Source organism: Bos indicus x Bos taurus, chromosome 22, assembly GCF_003369695.1.
Source record: "Bos indicus x Bos taurus breed Angus x Brahman F1 hybrid chromosome 22, Bos_hybrid_MaternalHap_v2.0, whole genome shotgun sequence".
NCBI lineage: Eukaryota > Metazoa > Chordata > Mammalia > Artiodactyla > Bovidae > Bos > Bos indicus x Bos taurus.
In genome coordinates, this window is record NC_040097.1 from 43,840,215 (window position 1) to 43,857,566 (window position 17,352).

General features: G+C 53.3%; 1 protein-coding gene across 7 annotated transcripts; it reads left to right on the plus strand.

Moving 5' to 3' along the window:
- Window positions 1–708: 708 nt before the first annotated feature.
- On the plus strand, window positions 709–16,582 carry BRPF1 (bromodomain and PHD finger containing 1). 7 transcript variants are annotated; one of them, XM_027523714.1, is made up of 14 exons: window positions 901–1,323; window positions 3,175–3,783; window positions 7,246–8,205; window positions 9,008–9,170; window positions 9,693–9,824; window positions 10,202–10,330; window positions 11,125–11,434; window positions 11,759–12,079; window positions 12,403–12,687; window positions 13,181–13,328; window positions 14,125–14,261; window positions 14,364–14,482; window positions 14,830–14,984; window positions 15,718–16,568. In XM_027523714.1, the coding sequence occupies exons 2-14, from the start codon at window positions 3,185–3,187 to the stop codon at window positions 15,899–15,901; spliced, it is 3,642 nt and encodes a 1,213-aa protein (XP_027379515.1). In that variant the 5' UTR covers window positions 901–1,323; window positions 3,175–3,184; the 3' UTR covers window positions 15,902–16,568. The 7 variants fall into 7 exon arrangements, with proteins under 7 accessions (XP_027379512.1, XP_027379515.1, XP_027379511.1 ...); XM_027523711.1 differs by lacking the exon at window positions 901–1,323 and adding an exon at window positions 709–808 and having other exon boundaries at window positions 10,202–10,348; window positions 14,125–14,482; window positions 15,718–16,582; XM_027523710.1 differs by having other exon boundaries at window positions 1,012–1,323; window positions 10,202–10,348; window positions 14,125–14,482; window positions 15,718–16,582.
- Window positions 16,583–17,352: the final 770 nt, after the last annotated feature.

Below are 17,352 nucleotides of genomic sequence, written 5' to 3' on the forward strand. Positions count from 1 at the left end.
CCCAAGTTCACATGGCTACTAAGTGACCCAGTCACATTAAAAGTAGCTGTTTTGACATCATGTAGCCTTTCCCCGCCTACCTACAAGGTTCCAGCATCTGAATCTTATTTTACTTACACAGTCCGTTTTACACCCAACCAGCATTTTGCACCGCCCCCAAACAGGCCGCTACTTTCAGATCCACACCTTTGCTCCAGCCCTGCCCTTTTACCTTTTCCAAGCCCCGCCCTTTCCCTTCAGCCTCGCGTGTTTTTTCCCAGCTCTATCCTCTCCCCAGCCCAGCTCCAAGTTCCAGGCCCATCCAAAGCCCCGCCCTTCCTTTTCTGAGGCCCCCTCTTCTGTTTAGTCCCACCCCTCACCCCCGGTTGAGTCCCTATTCTCCTTACTGGGGCCTGCTTTACAGATAGCCCCGCCCACTCCCCGCAAACCCCGCCCCATAGATTGGATTATTCTCTTCCAGCCCCGCCCCGCCACTACCCATAACTCCCAGTGCCCCTTAGGCTGCAGTCCGCGTCCCTCTTGCTCCTGGCCCTGCCCCCAGCCCCGCCCCGAGGCTCCGGCCCCGCCTCGCCGCCTTCCTCGGAGACCAAGGCCAGGTCCCTACCGCAGCCGCGGCGCCAGCAGGAGGGAGGGAGGCGGGGGGAGAGGCAGAGGGGGAAGGGAGAAGGGCGGGCTCCTTACGCCCAGTCCCGCGCTCATCGTCCGTGTCGGCAGATTCGCTACAAACGGCCCGACAACTCCGGATCCCGAGTGTCATAACTTCTGTATCCAGAAACCCAACTCTAGATGGAGGCGCTAGAAAAGCCCTGTAAGGTGTCCAGGGGCCCTTCCGAATCCCAGAGAATGGCCTCTCGAGCCTCAGCGGGCGGGCGGGGATCTGTGGCGAAAGTGCAGCTCGGCAGTGCCGCGGCGCCGAGTTTACCCTGCGCAGACGCCGTCGCCGCTGCTGCTGCCGCCGCCGCTGCCACTGCCTTTGCCGCCACCGTCTCCGCCGCCGCCGTCCCCGCGCTGCCTCCAGGAGCCTCCATTGTTCCGGTGGCGCCGGGTCCCGAGACTCGGCAACCTAGGGGCCTTCGAAAGGGGCGGCGGCCGCCGGAATTGAGACGCTCGGGCGCCGGCGGGACTGGGAGCGGCAGGGGTCAGCGCGGGAATCCCAGGGAGCCGGGCCAGAGCGTGGGGCGGCAGGGGGTCGGGGTGGCGTGGTCTGCAGTCTCCGGAATTGGGGCTCTCCCTCCCCGACCCGTCTTTCCCCGCCGGCCTCCCTAAGTGGGGTCGGAGCCCCGGCGGGCGTCCCCGGCGATGAGCCCGGACTCGAGGTGGCCGGTGAGTGCGGGCCAGGGACCAGGGCGGGAGTGGCAAGCCGGGAAGGGGTAGGCTAGTTTCGTGGGGCACGCACTGAAACTGCCCGGCCCGAGGGTCGGGCCACCCCAGCCGGAAGAACTGACAGTGCATTCGCCCCCAGCCCGCATCCCTGGGCTACAGTGTATCCCTTCGGGGCTGCCTGGGTCAATGGCAGGAGGAGAGCCTTGTTCAACTTGTACACTTTGATCAAGGGGAAACGTCGCCGCATCCGGGAGAGGGCTGCGGGCACCGCCTGGGCCTGGCCTGATCCCTCTGGCCTCCGCCCCCTACTTCCTCCAGTCCCCTGAGAGCCTTGGGCAGATGCGGTCGTCATACCCCAGGGCCTGGGGCCCTCCCCACGGACTTTCAGGTCTAAGTTTCCGTGTCTCTTCTCTGTGTATCTGCTGCTGAGTCCCAGCGGAACATTTGCCGGGGGCTCTGTGCTGCTTAGGGAGCTAGGGCAGCAGAGCTGCAGCCTTCACCAGGGACTCATTGAAACAGAGTTTGTGCTTCTGATTGGTTTGTTTAAAGATAGCCACAGGTAGGAAGTAAGGGCAGTTTAAGTAGTTTTAACGAAATGGCAATCTGGGGCTTGGACAGAGTGGCTGGAGCAGTTCACTGGCTGGGTTAAGTCACAGGAGAAGAACTCTTGTTAGTTAGGGAGCTCAGGGTGGCTTTGCTTGGAATGGTGCCCAGCCCATAGTTAAATTGTTGAATCCAGCTAGGCCTGGAGAAATTGGGGCAGTCTCTGACCAAGCTGGGCTTCCTGGGGGCTGGTGCCATCTGCTGTCTCCACTCACCCAGGAACACTGGAGAGAAGGAAGGGAGGGCTCTAAGGACCAGCATGGAGCTGAGTGTGCTGCACTGCCATGTTCCTGTTTATACTCTTAAGGCCTGGTGTCATCCCCAGAGCCAGGGCATAGGCTTACCCCAGAGGCCTTAGAAAGTCACCGATTTTTTCTGTCATCCATTTATTTCTGCTGGAGTCCAGGACCAAATCATTTTGGCCACCGATTCAAACTTCTGCATGGGCTGACATTAGCCTTCATCCGTCTCAGTCCCTAATCTTCTTTTAGCTATTATTCAACAAATTATGTATTCATTTGCCAAAACAATATTGCATGCCAGGTTCTGGGGCTATGGAAGTGGGTAGGCTCTGGTGTCTGCACTGTACAGCTCCCAGTCTAGTGGAAAGAGACAGAGAACTTTTCAGTGTGGTGAGTGCTGTGGTGGAGGTGAGGATGAAATGCTGTGGAAACACAGCTTTCTGTGAGATAGACGGAGAAATCATAACAGAAGTGACATTTGAGCCATGTTTTGAAGAATGAGTAGGAGCTCACTAATCAGGGAGGGTGGAAGGCATTCTAAATAGAGATCATTTTGCGGGAATGAGAGTTGGTAACATTCAGGGAATGGCAAGTTGCCCTGGTTAGACAGAAATACAGCTATAATTGGTGAAAAGAAGGATCTAGAAAGGAAGACGAAGGCCACAGAATGAAAGGAACACCATGACTGTCATCATAAGGAATGTGGATATTATCCTGAAATCAGTGGGGGGCATCAGGAGGGTTCCAATCAAAACACTGATATGAATAATTCTACTTGGTAGAAAGATCATTCTGGACACATTTATATGAGAAAAAGCTAGAACTGAGACATAGGGCAGGATGATCAGACAAGAGGTAATAATACCAAGACCATGGCCATGGTGTGGAGGAGATGGCATTTGGATCTGCTGTAGAGGTTGGCTGGCCAGGACCCTTGGGGAGAGGGAGGGCTGGAGAGAGTGGAGTGGGTGGCCCGGGCCTACGCTAACTGATCTGTACATTCTAGATGTGACAGCATGGGGGTGGACTTTGACGTGAAGACTTTCTGCCACAACCTGCGGGCAACTAAGCCACCCTATGAGTGCCCCGTGGAGACCTGCCGCAAGGTCTACAAGAGTTACAGTGGTATCGAGTACCATCTGTACCACTATGACCATGACAACCCACCACCCCCACAGCAGACTCCACTCCGAAAGCACAAGAAGAAGGGGCGCCAGTCACGCCCAGCCAACAAGCAGTCACCCAGCCCCTCAGAGGTATCCCAGTCACCCAGCCGTGAGGTGATGAGTTACGCACAGGCCCAGCGCATGGTGGAAGTGGACTTGCACGGCCGCGTGCACCGCATCAGCATCTTTGACAACCTGGATGTGGTGTCTGAGGATGAGGAGGCCCCCGAGGAGGCGCCTGAGAACGGCAGCAATAAGGAGAACACTGAGACACCGGCCGCTACTCCCAAGTCAGGCAAGCATAAGAACAAGGAGAAACGCAAGGACTCCAACCATCACCACCACCACAATGCTTCTGCGAGCACCACTCCCAAGCTGCCAGAGGTGGTCTACCGGGAGTTGGAGCAAGATACCCCTGATGCCCCGCCCCGGCCGACCTCCTATTACCGGTAAGGCCACCTCCGCCTCCCAACTCTGGAAAACTGGTCAAGCAGGGCTTAGGAGCCAAAGACAGGTGACAAGCAACAGATAGGAAATGGCAGAGGTAAAGCATAGCAGCAACACACTGGCCCTGCCAAGGCAGACGTGCCCCAGCTAGCGGTGATGGCAGTTCCTGTACACTGCCACATGCCGGACCCTCACTGGCGCTTTATAGCCATTCCCTTGTCTTATTCTCACAACTCGCTCAGGTAGGTTTTGTTCATGGGTGAGGAAACCACAGTCCAGAAGAAGGACCAGACTTACGAGCAGTCACATGCCAGTAGATAGCTGAACTGGGATTCAAACCCATATTCCTCTGACTCCAAAGCGGCACTATTTCTACAGTATCAAAGGGTCCCATCTGTTGATCTTGACCCTTTCTACTCCATCACCATGACCTTGGGAAAGGCATCTGTCTGGCTTTTGGTGTTCCAGTGACCCCATCTGCAGTGCAGATATAATATTCCTCTGCTAGCCTCAATGTGGAAGACTAGGGACACTGACTTCATAGAGTCCTAAAAGCTGTTTGTAAATCTGCATAAGTAATTTCCCCATTGCTTATCCAGTTACTGTCACCCATCCTTTGGCATGCAGAAGCAGTGTTTTCATCACCAATGTTTCATACTCCTCTGAGAACCCTTTTATTTGATTTAACTGTTTCTTAGTATCTGCTTCCTTCCAAAAATTTGTCACAGTGGCTCCTAATAAAAATCACAGTCAAAAGGCTAAATTCCTTCAACATGAGGTAAAAAAATGGAGTGGGGGAAGTATGGTGGTAACCACATTCAGAAACCCAAGCTAAAGGATGGAACAAACACCAAGCGTGAGACTTCTTTCTGAGAGTCTTGGCATCCAAGTCAAAGAGGGCACTTGGGTGAGTTAGTTAAGGAGCTATCTTTGGTATCAGCTAATCAGAAGGCCTGATCTCCGACAAGGACTTCTTAGAAAGGTTTTTATGTGAAAGGTAGTTTTTACCAAAAGTGCAATAGTAGGTACTAAATCTCAGTTCTTTACAAGCAAATTTGGGGAACTCAAGTGATTTTCGTTCCTCTCACCCCTGTTGACATGCCAGCCTGTCTTTTCCTCCTCTCTTCCATCCTTCCATCTGTCCAGTCCAGCTCCATGTCCTTCTGGCTTTTCACTGTCTCTCTTATCTGTTAGTGCTCACTGCCATGCCCACCTCCCAACACATAGACCCCTCTTCGGGCCCGCCCTCTCCCCTCATGATTCTTCAGCACTCTCTGCTCCCTTAGGTAGCACAGCTTAGCTCCTGCTCATTTTCTTCATCCTTCCACTCAGAGTCACTCTTTGCTCCTGTGGATCAGATCTGTTCTCCAGGCAGCAGCTCTCAGCTGGTCCCCTGCAATCAGTTGGGAGGTGTGTTGCATGTAATTTGTTACTACTCTTAGCAGAACTGCCTGTTTTGGAAATGATTTACTTTTTATGTAAATGTGAGAAGATTCGAGGTCATCTCTTTAACAACAGCACTGGCTCTTGCTCCCATCTGATAAACTTTCTTGAGGGGGAGAGGGAGGGTGGAGTGTCAGCTGGCGTGTCAGGAATCGCACATGACACGCAGCCTACCTTATCTGCGCCACAGCCTGTAATCTGAGTGTGCTGTGGGAGTGTGCTGCGCACCATCACATAATGTTACGCGTGTCATGGCAGAAAAAGGTTGAGAGCTGGTGCCAAGGCCTGGAATGGGCCAGATGGTTCACACTAGCCCTGAGCCACACCCTTTTTCAAGGATGAAGATGTTGCAGTCACCCTGGGGACAAGGTGAAGGGCTAAGCAAGAAGCTGCTTCTGACAGACACAGTACTTTAGTCTCTCCTCCCTTCCACTCTCAAAATGTCTTTCAGATGAACAACACTGACTGCCTCTTTCTGTGTGGTTAATCAGATATGGTCCTTGCCTCTATCCACGTAGTGCAGGGGTTAAGACACGAAAACAGTTATAATGCAAGACATGGTCGGGCAGAGCTATACCAAAGCTAATAATCAAGCTAACATTTATTGAGTTACTTGCTCCAGGTGCTGTTCTGAGCACTTTACCTATATTAACTCATCTAATGTTTCCAACAGCTGTGTGAAAGAGGTTCAAGTTAGGATCACCACTTTACACATGTGGAAACCAAGGCCCTGAGAGGTTCGCTCACTTGCCTGCTGTCACCCAGAGCACAGCTCCAGAGCCTATGCTTGCCTGGCCTGCTGCAGCTCGCAGAGTCGCATTTTCCTTGTGGAGAGCAGAGTGGAGGCCCAGGAACTAACATATATCTAGGGCCTGCTATGTACCACTTGATTTAGCCCATTCATTTTTAATTAATTGCATTTAATCCTGACGTCTTAGAAAATGAAAGGTATTATCCTCATTCTCTCATCCATAAACCTGAAGTTTAGAAAAGAGCAGGGATGTCCTGGATATCCCACAGTAACAGAGCCAGGACCTAACTGGCTGTTAGGTGTGTGTCCAGGTGTGTTAGAGGCCAAAGCCGTGTGCTTTTCCGTCGTTGCTCCCTGTAGCTTTACAATAGCAGAGTCAGGCCACCTGGAGTGTGCACGTCAGGGGAGTGGGGAGCCTGCTCTGTACCCCAGGCGCCTAGAGCCGCCCCTGGCTGCAGTCATGCGGGCCCAGTGAGTGCTGTGGAGTGGAGTTTGAATCCTAGCTCTGCCACTTCCTGGTTGTGTGAACCACCTGTGTGGGGCACTTAACTTCCCAAAGCATCCGGTTTCCTCCTCTATAAAGTGAGGGCAAGAAGAACATTGACCCAAGGACTGTGAGGAAGATAACTGTGATAACTTAGCACAATGCCCGGTCATAGTAAATGCTCAGTAAATATTAGCTATCCTGACTGTTATCTCCCAAGGCTTTCCAGAGAGCAAAGAGTACCTAGATTCTGAGGGAGCCCTGAGCTGCTGCTGCACCAGCTGAGAGAAGACCTACAGCAGCTCCGTTCAGGATACAGCCGGCTGGTACTCAAACAAATGTAAATTGGCAAGTGAAAACTGAGGACCTTCCTGCCCCCGACTCTTTGTACCATCACCCAGACCACTGCAATCAGGGGTCCTAGCCGCCCCATCCTTCTCCCTTCAGGATCTTGCTGAGCCTCTGCATCTCAAAGGAGGCAGTGTGGCAGCTAGGACGTGAGCTTTGAGCTCGGCATGCCTGGGTTCATATCCCAGCTCTTCCACTTTCTCACAAGAGAGCCGGCCCAGGTGAATTCACTGCCCCAAACGTTAGGTTTCCTTTTCGGCACAACAAGAATGATGACAGGCCTTACGGTGCCTGGAGTAAAGGTGAGGCTAGAATGAGACCACGTATACATCAAGGCACGGGCCTGGAACAGGGTGAGTGCTCCACAGATGTAACCCACGTTCTTTAAGGGAGGGAAATCTCAACCTTCTGATGCCGAGCTGCCTGTGTGCACTGCAGGTATATTGAGAAGTCGGCGGAGGAGCTGGATGAGGAGGTTGAGTACGACATGGATGAGGAGGACTACATCTGGCTAGATATCATGAACGAGCGGCGGAAGACGGAGGGTGTGAGTCCCATTCCGCAGGAGATCTTTGAGTACTTAATGGACCGGCTGGAGAAGGAGTCGTACTTTGAGAGCCACAATAAAGGCGACCCCAATGCTCTAGTAGATGAGGATGCTGTGTGCTGTATTTGCAATGACGGCGAGTGCCAGAACAGCAATGTCATCCTTTTCTGTGACATGTGCAACCTGGCTGTGCACCAGGAGTGCTACGGTGTCCCCTACATCCCTGAGGGCCAGTGGCTGTGCCGCCGCTGCCTGCAGTCACCCTCCCGCGCTGTGGACTGCGCCCTGTGCCCCAACAAGGGTGGTGCCTTCAAGCAGACAGATGATGGGCGCTGGGCCCATGTGGTGTGTGCCCTCTGGATCCCTGAGGTCTGCTTTGCCAACACAGTCTTCCTGGAGCCCATTGACAGCATTGAGCACATCCCGCCCGCACGCTGGAAGCTGACCTGCTACATTTGCAAACAGCGGGGCTCAGGGGCCTGCATCCAGTGCCATAAGGCCAACTGCTACACAGCCTTCCACGTGACGTGTGCCCAACAGGCTGGCCTTTACATGAAGATGGAGCCTGTGCGGGAGACAGGGGCCAATGGCACCTCCTTCAGCGTCCGCAAGACTGCCTACTGCGACATCCACACACCCCCAGGTTCAGCGCGCCGCCTGCCTGCCCTGTCCCACAGTGAAGGCGAGGAGGATGAGGAGGAGGAGGAAGATGAGGGTAAGAGTTGGAGCTCAGAGAAGGTCAAGAAGGCCAAGGCCAAGTCCCGGATCAAGATGAAGAAGGCGCGGAAGATCCTGGCAGAGAAACGGGCAGCGGCTCCTGTGGTGTCTGTGCCTTGCATTCCACCACACAGGTACGGGGGAGCAGATGGGCGGGCCAGGGAGGGAAGAAGCCCTGTTGGAGACTGACAGTCCCCTGAGTGGAGTGACAGGCTTGGGTTTTCTTCTTCCTATCAGGAGCTACCTAGAGGTGGTGATGGTTTTTAATATCAAAAGAGATTAGCTCTAGCAGGTCACCTGACTTTTACGTTAGGAACCAGAGACTTCAGCTCTTCTCTGGCCAACTTGGCAGGTGTATTTGAAACTGCCCTCCATATTGCTGGGGTGGTGTAAGTTAGGAAGTAAGACAATGGAGTAGCCACCAGCCACAGTGGAAGAAACAGTCTGACTCTGAAGGGAGAACAGAATGGAAAAGAGGGAAGGAAATGCTCAAGGAATTGTGTTATGGCCACAGATGAGGGCTGTGAGGATCAGTTACTTTTTACTCTTGTGCTGCCTAGACAATTTCCAGTAGTTGACTGCTATGTTGTAGTACTTCATCTTAAAACCTTCTCAGACTCAGTCCAAGTTGGGTGTCCCAGGGTCAGTTAGTACTCAGGGCTGCAGTGACAATAAGCAGTCTTAGGGGCCAGGCTCACTCACCCCCCTGGTGAACAGAGTTAGCACTCGGAGCTTGGCTTCCTGTCTCCTGAGGTGCCCTTGACAGCCAGCTGTGTTTGCTCTTCTTTGCCCTAGCCCAGTGTCACAGGCCTTCTTGACAATAGATTTATTCCCTATTCAGCCCCACTCGGAAACTCATGGACCAAAGACCCCTGTTCTCTGTGAGAAAATCAAGGCCCACGAGGTTTTTCCTCTCTTTGCTCTCCTGTTTCCCAGGCTCAGTAAAATCACTAACCGCCTGACCATCCAAAGGAAGAGCCAATTCATGCAGAGGCTGCACAGCTATTGGACGCTGAAGAGGCAGTCGCGGAATGGGGTCCCGCTGCTGCGTCGCCTGCAGACCCACCTGCAATCTCAGAGGAACTGTGACCAAGTCGGGGTACTATGTCAGATTCCCTGTGGGCTCTGGGAACTAATGCCAGGGGGATGAGGACAGAGACTTATCATTGGCTTGTTTTTCTGTACCACCCAGCATGTGGGATCTTAGTTCCCCAACCAGGGATCGAACCCATGCTCCCTGCACTGGAAGCACGAAGTCTTAACCACTGGACCACCAGGGAGGTCCCAAGAACAGATTTGTGACTGCAGTTTCCAATGCCTGAGGGCTTGGGCTGTTCCTTTAAACTAGACCTCAAATCAGGCTAAGGATGAAATCCTTACACATTATCCTTCATGCATTATTCCTTGTGTTCATCCTTTCATTCACAACAAGCATATACCGAGCACCAACTCTACTGGGCTCAACAGCCACAGTGGGTTGCAGAGCTTCCACTTTAGCTGGCAAGCCTACCAAGAGATCACTGCTCCCAGCTTTGGTTTTCCTGCCTTTGACCCAAGTTTCCTGGGCTCTCATTGCCTCTGGCTCTCTCATCATCTCCTGATCCCCCTTTTGCCTCTTCAGAGAGATTCCGAGGATAAGAACTGGGCCCTCAAAGAACAGCTTAAGTCCTGGCAGCGGCTTCGGCATGACCTGGAGCGAGCACGGCTGCTGGTGGAGCTGATTCGCAAGCGGGAGAAACTCAAAAGGGAGACGGTGAGTGCTCCCGGACCAGCTTTTTTTTATAGTGGAGAAAACAGACCCAGGAAAACAGAAAACCCAGAAAAGTGTGCTTCCCCTGGCCGGGAAGCGGCAAAGCTAATTGAGAGTCAGGTAACCTGGAGCTCAGTTTGCTGTCAGGCTCCTCAGAAGCAGAATGTCACAGGAGCGTTTTATGAATGGACTCCTGAATGATGTGATGCAGGTAGCTGGTGCTAGGAGTTCAAGGAAGGGGCAGTCCACAGTAGTGAAGTGCACCCAGCAGTGTGGGGTAGGAAGGAAGGCGAGTTCCCACACCAGCTACAGCCACCTCCCCAGACCTCTCCCCAAGGGACCAGCCTAGGCCTGGCTGATGGAGCCTTTATGTGTGGCAGATCAAGGTCCAGCAGATCGCCATGGAGATGCAGCTGACCCCCTTCCTCATCCTCCTTCGAAAAACCTTGGAGCAGCTCCAAGAGAAGGACACAGGCAACATCTTCAGCGAGCCGGTCCCTCTGTCTGAGGTAACCGAATTGGACGAAGTAAGAATCCCTTCCCCTCACTCCACCTTCTTTCTGTTCCTCTCCCAGATGGACCCTTGCCGCAGGTCTGGGCCAGGGGCTAGGAGGGGACCATGAAGAGAGGGGCTGGTGGCTCTGGGGCTCCGGGATGAACCGGAACCACAGGCATCACCTGGACTCTGTCTTGTCCCTGTCGTACCTCAAGGGCCCAGAATGGGAGGCAGTCTGCACTCCTTCCCCAGAGGCAGGGACTGAGTCTGCCAAGTGAATAAGCCCAGGGCAGGAAGACACTTTCCGGGTGCTGAACCCTAGAACGGAGAATTTAGAAGGCTCAGCACCTAAAGAACCATCTCTGAAGCCCTAGGTCCTGACTGGCAGACTCTTCTCTCTAAAAGGTATAAAATGAGAGACCTGAGGCAGCAGCCTCCTTACATGGCTTACTGATAAGTAAAAAGAGCTATAGGAATGCAGGGTGGTGTTACTTCCAGAGGCTCCCCCTAGCCATTTGCTTATTAAAACCTCATGTGGCTCTAGGATTCGGCTGTAATTGCATTACTGTTTTCCAAGCAAGGAAAAGAAAGCCCAGAGAGGCTAAGAGGCTTGCCAAGGTCACACAGCTTGTGACTAGAAAAGTCCAGACTAGAATCCAGCTTTCTTTTCCCCTGTGCTATATGCCTGCCTCTGACTGTAGGAGCAGGAGATTGCTGGATGCATTTCAAGGGAGGTTGTTAGGAACAGGGGTTCAGGGGGGATGAGGAACATACCTCCACTGAGCTACACCTCCCGTGTTCTCCCAGGTACCCGACTACCTCGACCACATCAAAAAGCCTATGGACTTTTTCACCATGAAGCAGAACTTGGAGGCTTACCGCTACCTGAACTTTGATGATTTTGAGGAGGACTTCAACCTCATCGTCAGCAACTGCCTCAAGTATAATGCCAAGGATACCATCTTCTACCGGGCAGCAGTGCGGCTCCGTGAGCAGGGTGGCGCGGTGCTCCGCCAGGCCCGGCGCCAGGCAGAAAAAATGGGCATTGACTTTGAGACGGGCATGCATATTCCCCCCAGCGTGACTGGAGACGAGGCCCCACACCACACCGAAGATGGTGGGTGATAAGTCACACATACACGTAGAGGCCAATGCCAGGGATGAACAGCTTTCCAAAAGTCCCCTCCTGGGAGCAGGCAGTGTAGGCAGGAAGCAGCTAGTCTGAGCAGTGGCACGCTAGCCCCAGGAATGCTCTCGAAGCCAGACTGGGTGAATGGAGAGCAATCCCCGCCTTTCTGCATCTCGGTGCTACTATTTTACAGCTGCTCCTGGTGAGAAGTGGAAGGGAAAAGAGTGACTTTCTGGTTGCCTGCCCAGGTTCACGGGGCCCAGAGGGCTGCCCTGAGACTGACCTCTCATCCCCTGTTCCCACCCCCTGCAGCAGAGGAAGAGCGGCTGGTCCTGCTAGAGAACCAGAAGCACCTGCCAGTGGAAGAGCAGCTCAAGTTGCTGCTTGAACGGCTGGATGAGGTGAACGCCAGCAAGCAGAGCGTGGGCCGCTCTCGGCGCGCCAAGATGATCAAGAAAGAGATGACGGCGCTGCGGAGGAAGCTTGCCCACCAGCGGGAGACGGGACGGGATGGGCCTGAACGACACGGCCCCTCCAGCCGGGGCGGCATGACACCCCACCCAGCAGCCTGTGACAAGGACGGGCAGACAGACAGTGCCGCCGAGGAGAGCAGCAGCCAGGAGACAAGCAAAGGTCTGAACCCCATGGCATGATGGACCCCAAGGCCAGCCAGACTGAGACTCTGCAGCACACACTCAGCCCCTGCCAGACCCCCAGGCAGAGGTCCCTCCTGCTCAGCTAGCTGCACTTTCTCCCTCCTTCCCCCTTCAGGGGCCTCTTAGCTGCCTCTCTCTGGCTATTTGTGTGAGAGACAGTGTTCCCAACTCCCTGCCCCCAAAACTATCTCCCCTACTCTAGCTGAAGTTATGTCCTATATCCCCAGGGTCTACCGTAGACAGACTCCCTTCCCACTTCAGGCCCCTCACCGACTCTCCTTCTCTCTTTCTCTGCTCCAGGCCTGGGTCCCAACATGTCCTCAACCCCCGCACTTGAGGTGGGCAGGAGAACCTCAGTTCTGTTCTCCAAAAAGAACCCGAAGACAGCTGGACCGCCCAAGAGGCCGGGCCGGCCCCCCAAAAACCGGGAGAGCCAGATGACCCCCAGCCACGGAGGCAGTCCTGTGGGGCCCCCCCAGCTCCCCATCATGGGCTCCCTACGTCAGCGCAAGCGGGGTAGGAGCCCTCGGCCCAGTTCGAGTTCAGACAGCGACAGTGATAAATCCACAGAAGACCCCCCAATGGGTGAGCCTCACCATCACCCAGCCCCTCCAATAGAGTGAGCGAAGCTGCCATCCTTCCCAGTATAACTCCCACCTAGCCCTTCATTTGCCCATAATATATCAGAGCTAGAAGGGCCCTTAGGAAGCCTGTCATTCAATCCCCTCACTTTATAGATGGGGAAACTGAAGCCCAGAGCCACTAACCCAACCAGATTCCCATCCAGGGTGCCCTTCATTTTATCACTTCACCTTTTCTCTTCTCATTCTCCTTGGGGAATCTCCTTTAAGCCACTGTGTCCTAAGGCTAGTAACTGCCAAGGGAAGTGCAAGGGGTGGGGCAGGGCTGTGGCCAGCTGTGGTGGACACTGCCCAGAGCTGGCTCTGCTGGCTGAGGTTGGAGGAATTTTCCAGCACAGAACGTAAAGCCAAGCTCTGAGTCCCTCTTACCCCCAGTAGATCTCTGATCTGCATCTTACTGACTGATTCCTTCCTTCCCCCCACCACCCCCAACCAAGACTTACCAGCCAATGGCTTCAGCGGTGGAAACCAGCCAGTAAAGAAGAGTTTCTTGGTGTATCGTAATGACTGCAGCCTTCCTCGGAGCAGCTCAGACTCGGAATCCAGCAGCAGTAGCAGCAGCAGTGCTGCCTCCGACCGGACCAGGTACCAGCCCTCTTGGTTTAAACCTGCCTCCAGGATGGCCTTCCAAATTTCCCTGTGGGGAGTGTGGTGGCAGCCATCTCCACCTAGATTAAGAGGGCTCAGACCAAAGGTTCTCTGCAAAATAAATAGAATGGATGAGACTGTCACCATAATGAATTAGAGGGGACCATCCTTGGTTAAGTTCATGTTTTAGAACAGAGGGCTTCCCTGGTAGCTCAGATGGTAAAGAATCCACCTGCAATGTGAGAGACCTGGGTTCGATCCCTGGGTCAGAAAGATCCCCTGGAGAAGGAAATGGCAACCCACTCCAGTATTCCTGTGTAGGAAATCCCATTGACAGAGAAGCCTGGCAGACTACAGTCCGTGGGGTTGCAAAGAATTGGACATGATTGAGCAACTAACACTTTCACTTTTCACTTAGAACAGAGTACATAAACTGATTCATGGTGACCTGGATTTGGCCTACAGACATATTTTGTTTGGCCAGCATGATATTTAAAAAAACAAACCCAGAAGTGCCACATAAAATTCCCAGTTTCTGTATTCCCTTTAAAAATCAGACCTAGCAGTTCTGACCACTGTTGCCTTAAGATAGGGCGTACACTCATCACTACTGCTGTATCCAGCCCACTTCAGTCAGATCACCCCCAAATCCCTAAGGGCACTTGAGTCTGAAATTATTCAATTAGCCTCTGCTTTCCAAAAGTCTTAGACCTTAGGGGCCAAAAGAAGACACCCACCATGCCATTTCCCACTCTCGCCCTCCTCTTGAGTTGAGCATCCCTTTTGTCCACAGCACAACGCCTTCAAAACAAGGCCGGGGCAAGCCCTCCTTCTCTCGGGGCACATTCCCAGAGGACAGCAGCGAAGATACCTCAGGCACTGAGAATGAGGCCTACTCCGTGGGCACTGGCCGCGGCGTGGGCCACAGCAGTAAGTACGCCCGCCCAAAGCCAGGGATGCTGGGGGCCTGGTGTCAGGGCCTTGCCAGACCCCTGGCTGCTGATCCGTCCCCTCTCTCCCATTCCTGTGAAGTTGTAAGGAAGAGTCTGGGCCGGGGAGCTGGCTGGCTATCAGAGGATGAGGACTCCCCCCTGGACGCTCTGGACCTGGTGTGGGCCAAATGCCGAGGGTATCCATCGTACCCAGCTCTGGTAGGCTTCTGCTTTTCTCGTCATACCCCTTGTCTTCCAGCCCCAAGACATACACTCAAAAGCAGCAGACCTCCTACTCTCTGCTGAGCTGCAGAGCACACGAGTCTTTAGCAGATAGTCACTTAGAGGTCCCTCATTAGTTTCTCCATCTGTCCCTTTCTCTTCCCTTTACCTCTTGGGCTCTGAAATAGTTCAGCATGGGAAGAAGCTGAGGGTCAGGATTGCAACCCTAGTTAGACGATTATGTTTTTCTGTCCCCACTTTAGAGGTAGTCTCCAAATTCTTGGATAGGGTAAGCCTGGGCGAAGGAGGAGACTGAACTAACCAAGATCTTATTACACCCTTAGATCATTGATCCAAAGATGCCCCGGGAAGGTATGTTCCACCATGGGGTTCCCATCCCTGTGCCCCCATTGGAGGTGCTGAAACTTGGGGAACAGATGACCCAAGAAGCCCGAGAGCATCTCTACCTCGTCCTCTTCTTTGACAACAAGAGAACCTGGTAAGGGAGGAGGGGAGCAGTCGATGTGACTCAGAGCCACAGACGCAGCCCCAGCCACTGGGGGCAGGCTGCCAGGAAACTCCAGCACTGCCGCCTGGGCGATCATAAATCAGTGGGGGAGGGACTTAGATCGCTGAGCAAAAGGGTTGTGTTGACCAAGAGTCTGAGAGACTGAGTGGGTAGCAGCTGACAAACAGCTGTAGCTAGAAAACAGGACCACAAGTGACTGTGAAAAATGTAGGGGCGGCTCTGCACCCAGACTAAGGTGGCTTCTAGATTTAGTTTTCCCACCTCTGCCTCCATGGTAACAAGATGTGGGGGATAAAGCAGACATAATCATTGGGTCTCTGAACCCCTGTTCTGTCACACTTACAAGCGTAGTCGATTGTTGTTGTTAATTGTCTGCGGAAGATATCTAATGTCAGTTAAGTCTGCCTGTAGCCCATGGGACAAGGTATCTATTTCAGGCTAGGTCAGGGCTCCTTTTTGCACTCATAAATGCCCTGTGGTTATCCCCTGGTGTGACTGTCAACTGGGCTATTTTCATCACTAGCCTGTGAGCAGTTCCTGGAGGGCAGGGACTGCATCTCTCGGTTTCTGTAACTCCCACCAGAGCCTGGCCCAGAATGGGCACTTAGGAGTTTCAGAAGGAAGCAACAAGTAAGGGAGGCTGGTGCTTGTTGCCCTCCCAGAGATAAGAGATGACTTACTTGATCCTCGTCTCATCCTACAGGCAGTGGCTACCCAGGACTAAGCTAGTTCCTCTGGGCGTGAACCAGGACCTTGACAAGGAGAAGATGCTGGAGGGCCGGAAATCTAACATCCGCAAGTCAGTACAGATAGCCTACCACAGGGCCCTGCAGCATCGCAGCAAGGTGCAGGGCGAGCAGAGCAGCGAGACCAGCGACAGCGACTGACGCTGCCCAGCACGGCCCAGCCTTCAGTGCCCTGCCGCCTCTCTCCTCCCCTTGGCTCACTGTCCTGGAGTGGCACCGGCCTCTGCACTGACTCATTCCTGGTCTTGGGGCCAGTCTCAGGGGAAGCTGGGTGGGGGAGGTCCCTCCCGCCCTGAGTGCAGCTGGACTGTACAGAACACTCCAAGGGTCCCTGGGGGCTCTGCGCAATGAGAGGGGAGGTCCCACAGGCCAGAAAGCTCCAGAGACCTCACGGCATTGTAGCGCAGGGTGGTAGGCCAAGGTTAGGACACTGTGTAAAACAGGCCATCCCACCACCTCTGCCTACTCGTGCCGGGAGAATCCCTAACTGCCTAGTGGCCTAAGGCCTCTGAGGTGGTGTGGTGAGCGGGCATCCGCCCAGCCTAGCAGTGGGACTGATGTCTGTCCAGCCCGGAAGAGGGGCACTAGGTGACCCCCTCCCCTGCTGTTGTAAATACTGTAATTAGCGGAGAATTTAAATTATTCTCATTTGTAACTGCGTTTCCGGGTCGCGCCAGAGTCATTTGGTACTAAAAAAAAAAGACTGGGGCCTGTCCCCACTTCCCTTCTTCCCATAGATTCCCCGACCTTTCAAACTGGTTTGTATTTATTTCAAAGGAAGAAAATATATTGATTCTTAGAAAATAAATGGTCTGTTTGGAATTCTTGGTTCTTGCCTTCTGCCAGGGCAAAGGGATGAAAAGGGAGGCTCTATCCCTCAGGGATGGGAAATAATTGGGCTCAAGTGGTTGCTGGCTGTTGCATTTGTAAGACAAAGATAATATGACAGCTCCCATTCCCCATGTATTTCACTGAGTGGTAGACTCTGTGCTGAAACACCTTTAGATCCACACTTTTGTATAACCCTTACAATAACTATGGGGAAAGTTAATAGGATAGTTAATTCCATAAAGACACCAAAGTTTAGAAAAATTAAGTAACTTGCCTAAGTTCCCACAACTAGGAAGTTGCAGAGCTAGACTCTGAATAAAAGCCTGTCTGCAAAGCAAGTTCTGTAACCAGTATGCCAAACTGCTGGAAGGGAAGAGTTTAGTGCCCATGCCTTCTTGAACTGCAGATGCTTCAAGTCCTCTGCCAGTTGGATGGTCCAAGTACTTCTTCAGAGTCACTATAGCTGTGACCTTCCCCTGTTTAGCTAGGGACTGAGCAGGAGTACAGAGTGACTCTTCATTCATTCCCCACTTTGACACCTTCTCTTCTGATTGAAACATTTACTGGAGGAATGCCCTTTTAGGTGCTAGGCGTCTGAGGGCTGGTGTCCTACAGAAGAGACAAGCACAGGAAGCAGCCCCAGGGTCTTGCGACTACTGAGCAGTGGGCTGAGATGCTACCAGGTTTCCAGCCCTCTGCTAGATACTGTGTGGGAGAGACAGATAAATCAGCTGCCAGTCTGTCCCTTAAGGAATCTGCTG